The sequence below is a fragment of the Drosophila innubila genome, chromosome 4 (genome assembly GCF_004354385.1).
Source record: "Drosophila innubila isolate TH190305 chromosome 4, UK_Dinn_1.0, whole genome shotgun sequence".
NCBI classification, from domain to species: domain Eukaryota; kingdom Metazoa; phylum Arthropoda; class Insecta; order Diptera; family Drosophilidae; genus Drosophila; species Drosophila innubila.
The window spans coordinates 1,494,847-1,509,085 of record NC_047625.1 but is presented as its reverse complement, the minus strand read 5'-3'; the positions used below and the strand labels follow the sequence as shown (position 1 = coordinate 1,509,085).

Genomic DNA, 14,239 nt, shown 5'->3' with positions numbered 1-14,239 from the left:
TTAATAAAGAGTAAAGTTAATTTTACCCACAAATGTAGCTACTTGTTCTCCAATTGTTATCTGTCACCAGTGAAATTCTATGGCAATAAAACTCTTCAATGGAATCTCAACGCAAACTTTATTGAGACTACTTGACTGCAAGATTTATTTTTAATTTATTTTCCATTTCAATTGTCACCAAATCTGAGAGCTCTAGCTCTTAAAATTCTTCGTGATCTAAGAAAGATGAAAAGACTATTTAATCAACAAAATATTATGGAAAAATGTAGCTTTAGTCTTGACATGTGTCGTATTTTTTAATTTTGGACCAAAGTGTACACTGTACAGTCATCATATTGATAATACCCTCAATAAAACCTATATTATCGATGTATGTGGTTGAATGTGTAGCAAGGCTTGCGAATATCCGGGTTCTTCTTGGCAAAAGACACACAGATTGGGATTCTCCAAAGGCAATTTCATTTTGTTTTGCAAATTTGCGTACATCAATTTCTGCAGCACTCTCTTCAAAAAAGAAGTTAAAAAAAACAATAATTATTCTTCTACAAAATATACAAATAATAATGCTTACTTTTATTTTGTTGACTTCAGCACGCAGCATTATAATTTTTGTCTCGCCAGTTTCGATTATTCCTTTTATGCTATTAACTTGCCTTTGGATATTTCTTATTATTAACTCATTTGAATCTTCAAAAGTTATTTTAGGTGTAGGTGATGTACTTGGTGGGCACATTTCTCCAAAAGTCCTTGATAGTAGGCATAAAGATGTTTTACGTATCTAAAGATATAAATCAAAAAATTAAATTAAATATTTATCCAAATATAATGATGAAAAAAGGTGTTACACTTACTTTACTTTTCAAACTCAAATCAAGATGAATTCTCGATGTTTTCCTAATCAAATCACGTGAAGTACTAAAATTAGTGGGTCCCAAAATTCCACTCTCTGATAAAAATTGTTCAGCTTTATCAATGCTTCCTCTTTGAACATTCGATTCCTTTATCGACTGATCAAGGTCAATTTTGGTATGTAATTGATTCGGTACCCGATGGTACAATGTGTTTCTTTCGGCTTCAGTTCCCTGCCGATTTGCACGAGTAAAAATAAAATTGATAGCAGGATGCGAGAAAGATCTTAACTCTCTTCGAGTTGTAGTTGGCGTCTTGAGAGCATATCGTTGGAATTTATCGCAATTTCCATCTGATTTAGAGCAATGAGAATCTTGAGAATTTTGTGAATAAATATTCCCTTTTGTGATTTTATTTGAATGCAAGTATTGTGGACACAAAGCATTTAGCTCATTCAATTTCAAATTATCCACTTTGCCAGGAACGAGTTCACAGTTACAGTGATCAACAAAATAGCTTCCGCAGGAGTGACGATTTCCTTTTAATTTCTCCATTATTATTTCCATCCGTAATTGTTTAATTAAAAAAAAATAAAATTCGAAAATCGTGCAAGTAGTTAGGATCTGAAAAAGTACATTATAAGTTGAGTTTATAAACAAATGCAGTTAATAAACAAAATTAGCTTTTAAATGATTGCAATTAAAGTATTGAAAGTTTTTTTTGATAAAACTAAAAATACTCAGGACAGGAAAAATCCAGTTCAACTACATATAAAACAAAAACTGTGGCAAAATTAGAAGGATACAAATTTAGCAGCATTTTTCCGAAAAGCTTCACTTTTAGAATATCTTAAAAATAGTGTTTCCAAATGAACTAATCGAAATTTCACATTTAAAGAAAACAAAGCTCCAAACAAAATGACTGTCCAACAATTTTTTTTTGTTATGAATAATAAAAGAATATACTTGGGTGTTCCAGAAACGAGAGTACAAAATTTTAAATACAGAAAAAATTTCATATTTACATCTTGTCTAGTCTTCATGTGGGAGTCTTGAATAAAATGTTTAAATGATAAACAAAATAAAACTTCATCAAAGATACAAAACAATGCAATAAACATATACATATGTATATGTCTGTGTGTTCATATAAATAATTTGTTAAGCCTTACAGTTTTATTTGAATCTATTAGCAGGTACTCGCGTGGGTGTAAGCTGCTAATTTTTTATTATTTTTTATATTCAAGTTGAACTCCAAATTAGCAATGTACACCTAATAATAAGAAGAAGCGCAAAACCAAAAAGTATATTCATATTTAGAATATTAGAATAAAGTAGACCAACAATTTCTGCTATTTTTTTCTGCCGTTTTTTTTTATATGGAGATCGTTTTTGGTCTACTCGATACTGAATTAAAGAAAATAATGCACACAGTTCATTATTAAAAGAAAACATTGAGAAATTGTTTATTTTTTAATTACATTACAGTAACTGAAGAAAAATGTATATTAAATTGGACTTAACATTAAAAATAAAAAATAAAAAATCAATATTAAGAATATTCTTTGTCCAGAAAATTACTTGACAGACTGTATTTAGATACTGTTTGCTACATTGCATTTTAACATCTCGAAGTAAATTAAATATGAATAAGTATTTAAAGGTGTTTTATTAGATCAACTGCTCGATGGGAAAGTTTTGGTTTTAACCCGTTGTTATGAAAGATGAACACAGTATGTCAAGTAATTCTTTTGACAAAGAAAAATATCCATGGATTTGAAATGCCAAAAATATAAGCACGATTTTGTGCTATTTTACTCACTTTCTATACAAGTAAAAAAAAGACTAGCAGAAAATTAACTCTGTTAGAATTGTGTTCCTTGTCAATCAATTACTTAATATATTGTACATAAATACGCGTATAATAATTTGTCTAAACTATTTGAATTGTTTTCCTTGTCAAACCAATTACTTAACATACTGTACATAAACATATAACAATTACGTGTATAACAATTTAGTCTAAAATACAATTAGTACAAACCTTATTACAGAATCACATTGTGTATTTGGAGTCATGACTTCACTCGTAAATATTATACTTTCACTCATAATATGTTTTGCAAAAGCCGTGCAACTTACATATTTATTTTTAGTATCTTTAATTCAATTTGTATGTCTGTAGTAATAAATACTTATCAGTTACTTTTGTTGATAAGCATTTTTTTCAATTTGCTTTATTAAGTAGCATAGCCAAATGTGAGACGCATACTAAGAGAAAGACAACAAAGATGAGACGTTCTCCGATAAACTGAAACTAAATAAACAATGCACGTAATATAGCTATGTTTACAATTGACAATTGTTGTGGCCTCCAACTTCGAACATTTTATGCCGGGAACATTTGTACATTCGCTCTGAATAAGTTCAAATGAACGGTTTATTAAAATGAGTAAATGAACCAAGAACATTCGTACATTCGTTCCGAACAAGTTTAAATGAATGCTGCATTAAAATAAACAAATTCACTTGCTCAGCAAGCTGAACTAAAATAGTTGCACTTCAATTATCGTTAAAGTTTCTTCTGACATTATTTTTTATTGTTGTTTATTGATATGTTAAATATATATTAAAATACACAACTTACTAACATTAATTTTCCAAAATATTTTTCTTTTCTCTATTTGGCTAAAGCAAATGCAAAATGTATCGATGGTCGTTAGCATTGACAACTATCGATAGATTGTGCTAGCAGCGATAGTGCGATTTTCGATACATTGTTGTTCAGTCTCAGAAATAGCCACAAATGTAAAAGAAAACATATGCAATTAAAACTTCAAAGTCGTCAATAATGGCTGAAATATATTCTTCGGAAATATTACGCGTTGTTATAGCTCAAATAGCTCAAACTATTGGATATAGCAATACTCAAAGTGCGCCTTTGGAATTGCTAGAAGACATTTTGCTGAGGTTTATACAGGAATTGGCTCGCGATCTTCACAGTCAAGCCGAACACGGTAAATACTTATATTTATATATACATACGTACATGTGTGTTGTTATTTACAAATGTACATCATGTTCACATATACATATGTATAATATTTACATATGTTCTTACTTTATACATGTCTACAGTTTTGGTTTGACTTTCCGATATTTACAGTCAACGATGTCAGTTTTTTGTCAATTATAAAATGCACATTTAATCAAGGGGGCTCCGCTCCCTGCTAGCATCGCTCGCGGTAAGGTCCGGCTACAGTCGAATTTATCAGTAAAAATTAGATTGGGGACTCACTTGGTTTATTTTTTAAAATCTTTTAAATTTTTATACAAAATTATATTTTGCATGGTTGTATTGTGCAATTTGTCACTACTTGGTCCGTTTACCAATACTAATTTTGTAAGCGAATTTGGGTAAGTTACCCAATTTTGACGCGCCCGATTTATAGCCGTTTTCCAACACTATATATAACGGAATCGTGCAGAAAGCTTTAATTTTGATAAAATGTCGTGCACAGGTTGTGATGTTAGTGCGAGAGAGTTTCTTAGACTCAGTAAAAGTGTGTTGTTAGACTTCTTGCGGAGTCACAACGTATTCGCGCGACTTTTTTAAAAAGTTTTGCTTACGGCCTACATTTTTCATTTCCTCATGGGAAGATGATGATGACGATACCTAAGACGCCACCCTAGGAAGATGATGATGACGCAGAAGTTGCAGATGCCTAAAAGCCACAGGCTTCGACCACCAGGATCAGTTTAAAGTTACGGCAACATTTAAACACCAGTACGAAGTAGTGTTGGTCGTTTTGGCCTGTACAATGCTCAGTCAGTTAATGCGGACAAATTACATATTAATCGAATAAAGTTGCATTAATTTTAGCTTGTCAAAACAATTGCTTGACTAACTGTATGTTTGTATCTGATATTACCACAAACAGCAAATCGCGTTGAGCCCAATCTAAAGGATGTTCAGCTGAGCCTGAAGAATCTAAGCACGGATGTCCACGAATTACTCAACTATATTGGAAATGTTGAGCCAGTTCCTTCGTCAGAGAAGTTCCCGAATATCCAGTGAAGAGAAACTCGAATTTGAATTTCCTTAAACCCGGCAGTGCCGAAACTCTAACGCGACCAGTTCACATCTTCGAATACCTGCCACCAATTCTACCCACAGACACGGATGCGGCCAACTCGACTGCCAGAGGCGCTAACCAATCGGATCTGAGCAACGATCAGGTTCCATCTGGCTTGAGGCTGCTCATAATACTTATGGTCATAAGAGTGAAGATGTAATGACCGATTACGGCGACAGCATAAAACCCTTGTCATTGAGCACAACGTCCAGAGATCACGTCGCCGATCCCGATGGACATGCGGTACGGGAAATCAGTAGCGTTGTCATGACAACTGGAGGATTCATCTCGCCGGCTATAGAGGAAAACTGCCTGAAGCTTTCGTACCAGATATTATTGGTAGCGATTCTTGAAACTGTAGTTGCAAACAATAGTTATCATGATTGATTTAAGCAATTCCCCATACGAATTTCGAAAAATACGTGTATTACAAATAATAAATATATAAATTAAGGCTGCAAACCTCCAAAAAAATTTTAAAGGTTCGGTTCGGCGGTTCGAACCATAGAGCAAGACATTGGTTCGGTTTGCGAATTGGTTTATTTACCCCTGAACCCAAGGTTTGGGTTCGAACCTTGGTTCAATTTTATACATTTAAAACTAAATAAATTTTTTTTAAAAGAAATCAAATTTTGATGATAATTTAAATTTATTTGAATATTTAAATATGACTTTATTCAATCTAAAGTCTCAAATAAATGCGTAATATTAGAAAACCATATAATTTATGTAATTAGTTTTGTACGAACCGAACCTTATTTTAGAAAGCGGTTCGGTTTAGGTTCAGGTTCACAAAGTAAATAATTTCAAGGGTTCGGTTTATGATCCGGTTCAGGCTACTTAAAACCCAACCAACCGGTTTACGGTTTCAAAACCGGTTTGCAGCCTTGATATAAATAATTAAATTAAATATTATGTACAAAAATTATACGAAAATTTGATAGTAAAATTGGGAAACAAAAGTAGAAAACATTAAATTCGGAAATCAAAATTCTCATTTCTGTTAGGAAATAAATATTTAAATAAAATATTGGGATGATAAATATAAAGAAATACCAAAATTTATATATTTCTTTGCTCGATTTCCTAATTTAAGATTCCTTTTCTTTTTTTCCTATCTTGGTTTTCTAAAATATAATTCTTAGTTTTGTTTTCTTTGTTTTTTAATTCCTTAAAATATTCCGAACTCGTTTGAAGTACCGATTTAAGCAACATATTTGATTTAATCATTTCTTGAGCTGTAATAAATGAAAATAAATATTCGCAGAAAAATGGAAAGGACTCGATGCACCGCCTGCATCACCGCCACCTGCAATGGAACCCGAGATCCCATTGCCCACTGAAGCGTTCTTAGTGGACTCACCAAATGCAGCAACAAGAGTATCTTTGTCTTTGGAGACCAAGACACGGACAAGCGAGCAACGTTCATTTAATGAAATATCCACCTCAAGTTTTAAGAATGAGATGAATAATGTTTTGGAAGCAAGTAGTCCAGTTGGGACACTCCCTAGCCAAAGTAAACCTACAAAGAAGAGTAAAAAGAAGCATTTAATTGGTGGATTTCAAAGTGAACATAGCACGGATCTGAATGCTAGTAAAGCTCAAGAGAAAGCACACCGCAAAGCACTGAGAATGTTCCAAAAAATGTCAAAAAATCAGGCAGATAGCGACGGCAGCAGTAAGGGAAGCAACAACATGTTGAATCTTAAGAAATCCATGAAGAATCTAAATCGCGGAATGTTGTCGTCATTGCCGGACAAGTCAACGGAGCGGGCGCAACTCGAGAAACTGATTAAAAAGCAAACAAAGCAGCGACAAAAGCAACTAAAGAGTCAAAAACAACAGCAGCAACAGCAGAGTCAGTTGCAAACGATGACCAAGTCCACTGGTGCTGAAGGATTTGCTGCATTTGGTCTCACTCAAACCATTCCATTGGCTCCCATTGGTTCAATGACAAATGTCCTTCAACCAGTTGCAGTTCCCGTTGCGACTCCATTAGTTGGAGTAGCTAATAATTATACATTTGGCAGTCCGTCTCTTGTTCCATCAACGATTATCGAAAAGAAAGAGAAATTCTCGCCAGATGTAAAGGCAACGCCAAATGAGTCCTTCTTGGACGAGATCAAACTAGCCAGCGAACCGGACCGCAATAAATTGAATATTTTCAAAAAACTGTCAAAGCCAAAGGCAACAACGACGACAACGCCGACGTCGACGTCTAAGGTCCCATCACCAATGGGACAACTGAATATTGCGACAAATTTGTTTGGAAATGCTTCGCCATTGATAAGCCTACCATCTGGGACAACAATAACGCCAGCTCCAGCCTTGAATGCCGTCGATAATGTATCAGTATCTGTACACAAATGAATCAAATGCCATCAAGTATATCGATGACACCAGCATTTGAAGATAATGATCAAACAATCAATCAATCGTCAGCTAACCAAATGTTAACTGATCTTCAAAGGCCGAAGAAACGTGGTCGTAAACCAGGCGGCAAGAATTCTGTCCGATCGACTGAGATGACACCAAAGAAGGTCAAACCTAATAAAATAAATCCAGGTCTCGTCTCGTCATATCCACCGAATTTAACACTTGTTCATCCATTTCCCGTCTTACCATCAGTGCCTACAGAACCGTTAAACTTGAGTCACGTCGATCAACTCAAAGGCGAGCCATTTAATCCATTGTCAAGCTCTATGAACTTTGGTGCGGCTATCTGTGGTGGTGATGTTGGATCCCACAATGAGATAATTTCTGGTGGTGTTGCCCCACAGCAACAACAATTGAAATGTAAACGAGTCAAGGAAAAGAAAGAACGAAAAAAGGCTAAAACCAAATATAATCAATTCGAACCCGACGGTAATCAACTTACAGATAATGCACTAGATCTGAACATTAGTAAAAAGTTTCCTTTTATGGATTCAGATAAGACTCAGATCTCACAGACAAAGCTATCACTCATTAATGAATCTACTGGACCTTCTGATCGAAATTTCAATCAAATCTCACCATCATCAAAATCGCCTGGTATCGGTATGAAACGAATGCCAGATTCATCACCGCCCATAATTGGTGTTGGTGTTCATGGTTATATGGGTGGCTTGGGAGGACTTCCTCTATTGCCTTTTCCCCACGGCCGGGCCTTATACCATCGGCACTCTTCTCGCCAACAAGCCTTGCCAACTTTGGCAAAAAACATATAAGTCCAAACAAGATGATGCCTCATCCATTCATATCCTTACCGAACCCAGGACAATCTTCAACCATTGGATATAGACCAACATTTGAATCGTCAGGGAAAACAGGTAAGAACGATACCATAAATATTTATTTATTAATTTATTTTATGTCAACTAAATACAGTTGACCTAGGGTAATTTTAAATTTTAAACAAAGGTATTAAAAATGCCTTTACATTAATAATTTTAATAAAATCATAACATTTTATAAATGAAACTTAAAAAATTAAAAACCAAAAATTGTAATAAATAAACATACCAAAATAAATCGCAGATCCCACTCTTTAAACCTGACAAAAGAATTCAAATGTTGGGTTATCATTTTACCGTCATTTAAGTTGTACTTTCGACAAATCTGAAGAATTTCAGTGTTCCTATATATATTTTGTAAGTCGCAAAAATCGACTGTCAAATATATATTTATAATTTCCAGAATTTAAAATATGCTTTATTTAATTAAAAAATAGATTTAAAATTTTTTTTCTGCATTTATATTCAATTTTAAAATTTATTTAATTTAATAAGTTTGACATTTTGTCAACTCCCAACAATTTGTTGACATTAAAAGCAAGGAATCAAACTGAACCAAATATCGGTTCCAATACAAATTTGGATACAAACGGAATAGGTGTCACACATCTCTTTTGGCAACTAGTTGTTAATATAGTTAAGAAGCAATTACTTCAGGCCCATAATACATGCAACCGAATCTAGTTGAGAAACGACTAGTTGCAGGCCCAGGACAAGCCTTTGTTAAATGGACGACTTCAATACATGGGTTTGGACTACATAGGTAACCAGTTGTTCATCCTTCCCCAACTAGTTTTGTACTAGTAAAAAAACTGTTCGTTTACACTGCAGGGACTATTTCGGTAAAAGGTATAATTTCGGATTTGTCCTTTCGGTTCAGTATTCAGTAAACGGTACTTTCCCCACTGTCCATTTTTTTTCTTTCGTATTTTTCACTTTTAAAAATTTGAAATTTGAAAATATATTTTTTTCATATACAGCCCATTTGTTCATACTTTCCCCTTGATCCTTATTAAAAAAATGTTAAATTGTCATAACTTTTCCAACACTTAACCGATTTTCACTTACCTTAATTGATTCTGCTTCAAAATTTTCTTGAACAAGAATTTATTTCGGTTACGTTTCCGGTTTCAGTACCACTTTTTATTATTACTCCATGCTTGAAAGTGTTGTTTGCTTGGTTACTGGATCACCGACAATGACTTTTAGGTTGCTTTTGCGCTTTTAGATATTTGTAGAACACACCTGTTTATCTCTAATTTGAAATATAAAAATCAAAAATTAAATTTAAAATAATTTAATTATTTTATTTTATTTATTTATAGAAAATAAATCAAGTGGACTCTCCGTGCAACCTCTGCCCGAATCTCACTTGGAGCGAAGTTATTGCAATGTGGCACCTTTGGTGCCGATTCGATGAAATTGACATCTTTACAAATGGAAGGAGTAAGTCGCTCAAGTCGACGGATCAGCAAGGATCTGGTGAAAGTGGTGAACTCAAGGAAAGGACAACAGTTACTCTTCGGTCTTATCGAAATATTTGCCCAACATTCAGGGAGCTGGCGTTGGATTATTGGGGTTATCATCGGTTGATGCATCGGTTGTGCAAAAGTCAGGAATCAACCAGCAGCAAAACAACAGTAAAACAGACGAAGACCACAGCTGGTACTGGAAATCTTGGTGATCCAATTGAAGTCTCAGATGATTCAAACGAAGATGAATCCAATACAGTAGGAATAATTAAAAGGAGCACAACCAATTGGTGGACGGAATCTTGCAACACCAGAAATCAAGCATAATTCAACCAATGAACCTGCAGCAACAATTCGAAAGCTTACATCCCTATTCGATGATCACTAACAACTCTTCACCATCGCCGAAAAAGATAACAAAGGGTGTGCAACCGATTAAAATTAACCAACTTGAAAGCAATACATCGTCATCAGCATCTCACCCAGCAACATCGTCATCATTTAATATAAATTTCATGGGAAATGATAAATTTAGCTTGGCCGGTGGCGCTGATCTAATACCCTTATCATGTGTCGACAGTGGCTTGGCATACTCCTCAAAAACAGTGCCTGTCACAAGTTTGGCGGCAGGTGCAACATCGGAATCCTCGGCTCCGGCTGCCAAGACAGATGCTGAACACAATTTTCTATCGAATTTCGTTGGGTCAGCTAATTATGATGATATTACGATAACACCAACGAAAACTTTAAATGACCTTAAACTCCACAAACTGCACAAAAAATCGAAGAAACTAAAGGAGGGAAAAATCAAAAAGAAAAAAGACAAAAAGGACAAAACAAAGAGTAAAGAAAAGCATGATGAAAAGAATTGGCTCAAAATAGATAAACCCAAAGGTCTGGATAAAAAGCAGAAAAAGGAAAAGAAAAAGGATAAACTGGTAAGCCAATTTAAATTTAATATACATTTATTGTTGAAAATTGTCTGATCTCTGAGGTCGAGGATCTGATCTGATCTAAAATTAAGAAACTGTGTAGTAGTCAACTGCCAAATCTCAACCAATTTTAATGATTAATATATTTTTAAACATTATTTGACTTATAAATTGATGCTGCATTTAAATTGTTTTTATTTAAGAATATTTAATTTTTCCTTTGAACTCTCAAATCATTGTCAAATCTTAACCAATTTTAGAGGTTAGCCTTTTAAACACTATTTGAAATTTAAATTGATTCTGCACTTAAATTAATTTTTTATTAAGAAATGTTTGAAAATAATAATAGTTTCAAACTATCCTAATATTACCCATTTTTTTTTTTCAAATTTTCCTTTTGTCAGATTTCAACTCGCATAATTATGTCAAATCCCAACCTTAGTCCTTAGTCTTTTTAAACACGATTTGAATTCTAAAATGCTGCATTAAAATTATTTTTAATTAAGTGCCATTTGAATTGTTCCTAATTACCAATTTTTCAGTAACATACTGTAACATATTGTCATAAAATTGATTTATTTAGGTAAATTAATCATTTAATCTCGCAAATTCGTTAACAGGTACCGCCAGATGTGTCACAACTGTCGAAAGATAATATCGAGAGCAGTGTGCAACATACTAAAGATATCGCTCCAAGCTCAGGACTCGGTCCCGTTGCAGTAACAGTTACAGATACGTTTCAGACATCAGCTCCATCAGAAACAACATCAGGAGCAGCAGCAGCAGGGGAACATTAGCAGCATTGGCTCACCATTTACCCTCTCCCAAATTAGATTTGTCACCCAACCAGGTGCCAAAACTAACACTTGTTAGGTGGAAAGTCAACTCCCATTCCTCCCAACTCACCAATCGGAGGCGATAATGATGCATTAATAACAACAACGGCAACAGCTTTGACTCCAACACAGACAAAGAGGGAACAGTCGCCGGAATTGGCTCGATTCTCGCCGCTTGTCACCGGACCGCCAAAACCCAAACAATGTAGGAACTCGACATATATTGAGATGGGTATCGATATTTATCTTATTTATTATTACTAAAATCAATCGACAAAACTTAATTTAGATCAATAATATAAAATGAAAAAAAAATTATTTACAATAACTTTTATTTAAAATATCTTTTCTGTATCAGTACATTTCCTTTAAACTCTCCAATTTTTCAATTTTTTATATGTTATTAATTTTTTGTCAATGGCTTTAGTCGACGCTTAAGTACAATATCGATATCGTCCCTAATCTAAATACTTAGTAAACATTTCTATTAATTTGTCCTTTAAGGCGAAACACAAACTCTAGGTTCTATGGCTGCATCTGTTTCAGCATTGATTTCAGCACCTTCTATCGTACAGGCAATGCCAAATTTGCTATCGAATGCCCATGCCACAGGAGGATCAGGATCAGGATCAGGTGCAGCTTCAAACAGCTGGATGACAGCAGCTGGAGCTGGAGCTGGAGCTACAGGTGCTTCTTCATCTTCGTCTGCTTCCGCAACACTGTCAGCGAGTTCAGTTTTATTGCCCCAACAATTGCTGCAGGCATCACAGCCTATTCCCAAAATGCCACTGACGTCCTTGTCTACATCAACCAATCCGAGTCAGCAATCAGTATCACCCATGAAAACAGAAGGATCTTCAGTATTGCCCCAAAGTGCGGAATCAAATCGACCATCATCATATGTTGATGCCGAGGGCTATCGAATTTGGATTTGCCCAGCATGTGGTAAAGTTGACGACGGTTCCCCAATGATTGGATGCGATGGCTGTGATGCTTGGTACCATTGGTAAGTTCTCCCCTATTGAATATCAATTAATTGAATTACATATTGATCGAGTAACATGTAATACATGTATTATAGGATATGTGTGGGCATACTTGTTGCACCGAACGATAATGAGGATTGGTTTTGTCGCGTCTGTATAACAAAGAAAAAAGTTCACGGATCCGAAAAGAAAAAGAAACGCAACAAAAAGAAATAATTTAACAATTTATGTATATTAATTAATATATATTAATATATGACATTAAGCTGTATATCTTTTTTTTGAAGTTTGAGCACAATACAAATAAAAATTAATATACCACTAATAAAGCGCACATTTTAGATGCAAGAAGAGGTATATAACTAAACAAGTTTCATTTTCAACCAGGAAACGAACGTCATGATTGTAAAATACAGTATACAGATCCTCGGAATCAAAATTTACCTTTTAGGGCCTAAGTGATCAGATCACTAACCTCACCATCACTTTGGCTTGGACCCCATGTAAAAAATATACAACTTTGGATAATAGTATTATTTTCAGAAGATTGTGTATATTACGAAATTGAATAAGTAACACATTAATTGTGGTAAGGTATATTGAGATTTAAATATAGGATATTTTGTTCGTTAATATTCTTTTTTGATAAACGCTCCCAAGGCAAATGAACATTGAATATATTAAGCATCAATTTTAAATAGTGCTGCCTGAAAGTGTAATTTTTTGTTGATTTCCAGATTTCAAACGATGTATATAATTATATAAATACCTGAAAATCTACTAAACACAGTAATACAATAATAATAAGAGCTTAAAATCAATGGTTGGTAAAAAAAATATAATAAAATGATTTAATACATATTAATTAACAAAACCTATTTTTATTGTGCGTTGCTAAAATAATTAATATTGAGATGAATTAATTAATTCCAATCCATTTATATAGAAGGCCTTATTGTTTTTTTTTTTTATAAAAATTACATTTTAGATTTGTTTATCGTGACTTTTACCAAAAAAAAAAAACAACATCTTATTCTTAGTAAGTTTACAATGAAAAGTTAATAAAGAACTTAAAGATATAGTCAAAGATTCGGCATTGTACATATATCAGTCATATTCTGGAAATCGCTGATGGGCGTATACAGGTTTATTTTATCAACAAAATATTTGTAATAAATTGAAAATAAATTTTGAATACCAATTGCATTATTATAATAATAATAATAATAAAAATAATAACAAGCAATTAACAGCAAATTTAATTTTAATAAAAGCATTAACATAATAACAATATACATAATAAAATTACATTACATTTTTTATAAATCCCGGAGAAACTATTAAATGAAATGGCTTAATTCCCACGTAATTACATTACAAATGAGATGATATAATTTTTCTAACAAAACAATTTATTTGAATAAATACAATGAAAAGTTTGTTTTAAAGCAATGTTTCATGATGCCTGGCACGATACATTTGTAGCTTATTGCCAAACATAAGTACATGTAAGAACTTAAGACAAATATAGATTTATGAAGCCAGAAAATATGAAATCCCTACTAGGACCGAATAGAAAGGAAATAGAGTGTAAAATTCAGCTTAATTTGCTTTTAAACTATCTAGGGTCGATGGACGTGGCATTAATACACCGAGATTAATTAAATTTTATATTGCATTACAAGTAAGTATTATAGCGTACAATTGAAAAGCAATAATTCGAGGAAATATTTATGATCTGTGTGTGTGTGTGC

The 14,239-nt window shown here is 33.5% G+C and overlaps 3 protein-coding genes across 4 annotated transcripts in view; 1 reads left to right on the top strand and 2 right to left on the bottom strand.

The window, feature by feature from the left end:
• Window positions 1–99: 99 nt before the first annotated feature.
• On the bottom strand, window positions 100–3,252 carry LOC117792713. 2 transcript variants are annotated; one of them, XR_004618204.1, is made up of 4 exons: window positions 852–1,469; window positions 572–778; window positions 244–504; window positions 100–207 (listed from the first exon to the last, which is right to left on the bottom strand). XR_004618204.1 is itself a non-coding variant. In XM_034633574.1 (4 exons), the coding sequence occupies exons 2-4, from the start codon at window positions 1,413–1,415 to the stop codon at window positions 358–360; spliced, it is 918 nt and encodes a 305-aa protein (XP_034489465.1). In that variant the 5' UTR covers window positions 1,416–1,472; window positions 2,991–3,252; the 3' UTR covers window positions 100–357. The 2 variants fall into 2 exon arrangements, 1 of the variants encoding a protein (XP_034489465.1); XM_034633574.1 differs by adding an exon at window positions 2,991–3,252 and having other exon boundaries at window positions 100–504; window positions 852–1,472.
• A 396-nt stretch (window positions 3,253–3,648) lies between these two features.
• Window positions 3,649–12,735, top strand: LOC117784617 (transcription initiation factor TFIID subunit 3-like). The gene is given in 10 exon segments (XM_034622448.1): window positions 3,649–3,865; window positions 4,790–4,891; window positions 4,894–5,087; window positions 5,132–5,357; window positions 6,252–7,348; window positions 10,007–10,669; window positions 11,281–11,458; window positions 11,537–11,731; window positions 12,004–12,505; window positions 12,581–12,735. Coding segments are annotated over 10 exon segments (3,444 nt in total). The 5' UTR covers window positions 3,649–3,699; the 3' UTR covers window positions 12,702–12,735.
• A 1,143-nt stretch (window positions 12,736–13,878) lies between these two features.
• Window positions 13,879–14,239, bottom strand: part of LOC117779439 (calcium/calmodulin-dependent protein kinase type 1) — a 26,633-nt gene continuing 26,272 nt past the window's right edge. Inside the window, exon 11 of the mRNA XM_034627133.1 lies at window positions 13,879–14,238. The gene's annotated coding sequence lies outside the window, so the exon portion shown is untranslated. The remainder of the gene's footprint in view (window position 14,239) is intronic.

Bases quoted from the DNA above. Each gene is read 5' to 3' on its own strand.
- LOC117792713 (XM_034633574.1), bottom strand. From the start codon at position 1,415: ATGGAAATAATAATGGAGAAATTAAAAGGAAATCGTCACTCCTGCGGA. The intron at 779-851 runs GTAAGTGTAACA...TTATATCTTTAG, and splicing joins ATTTGAGTTTGAAAAGTAAA to ATACGTAAAACATCTTTATG. The intron at 505-571 runs GTAAGCATTATT...TCTTTTTTGAAG, and splicing joins CTGAAGTCAACAAAATAAAA to AGAGTGCTGCAGAAATTGAT.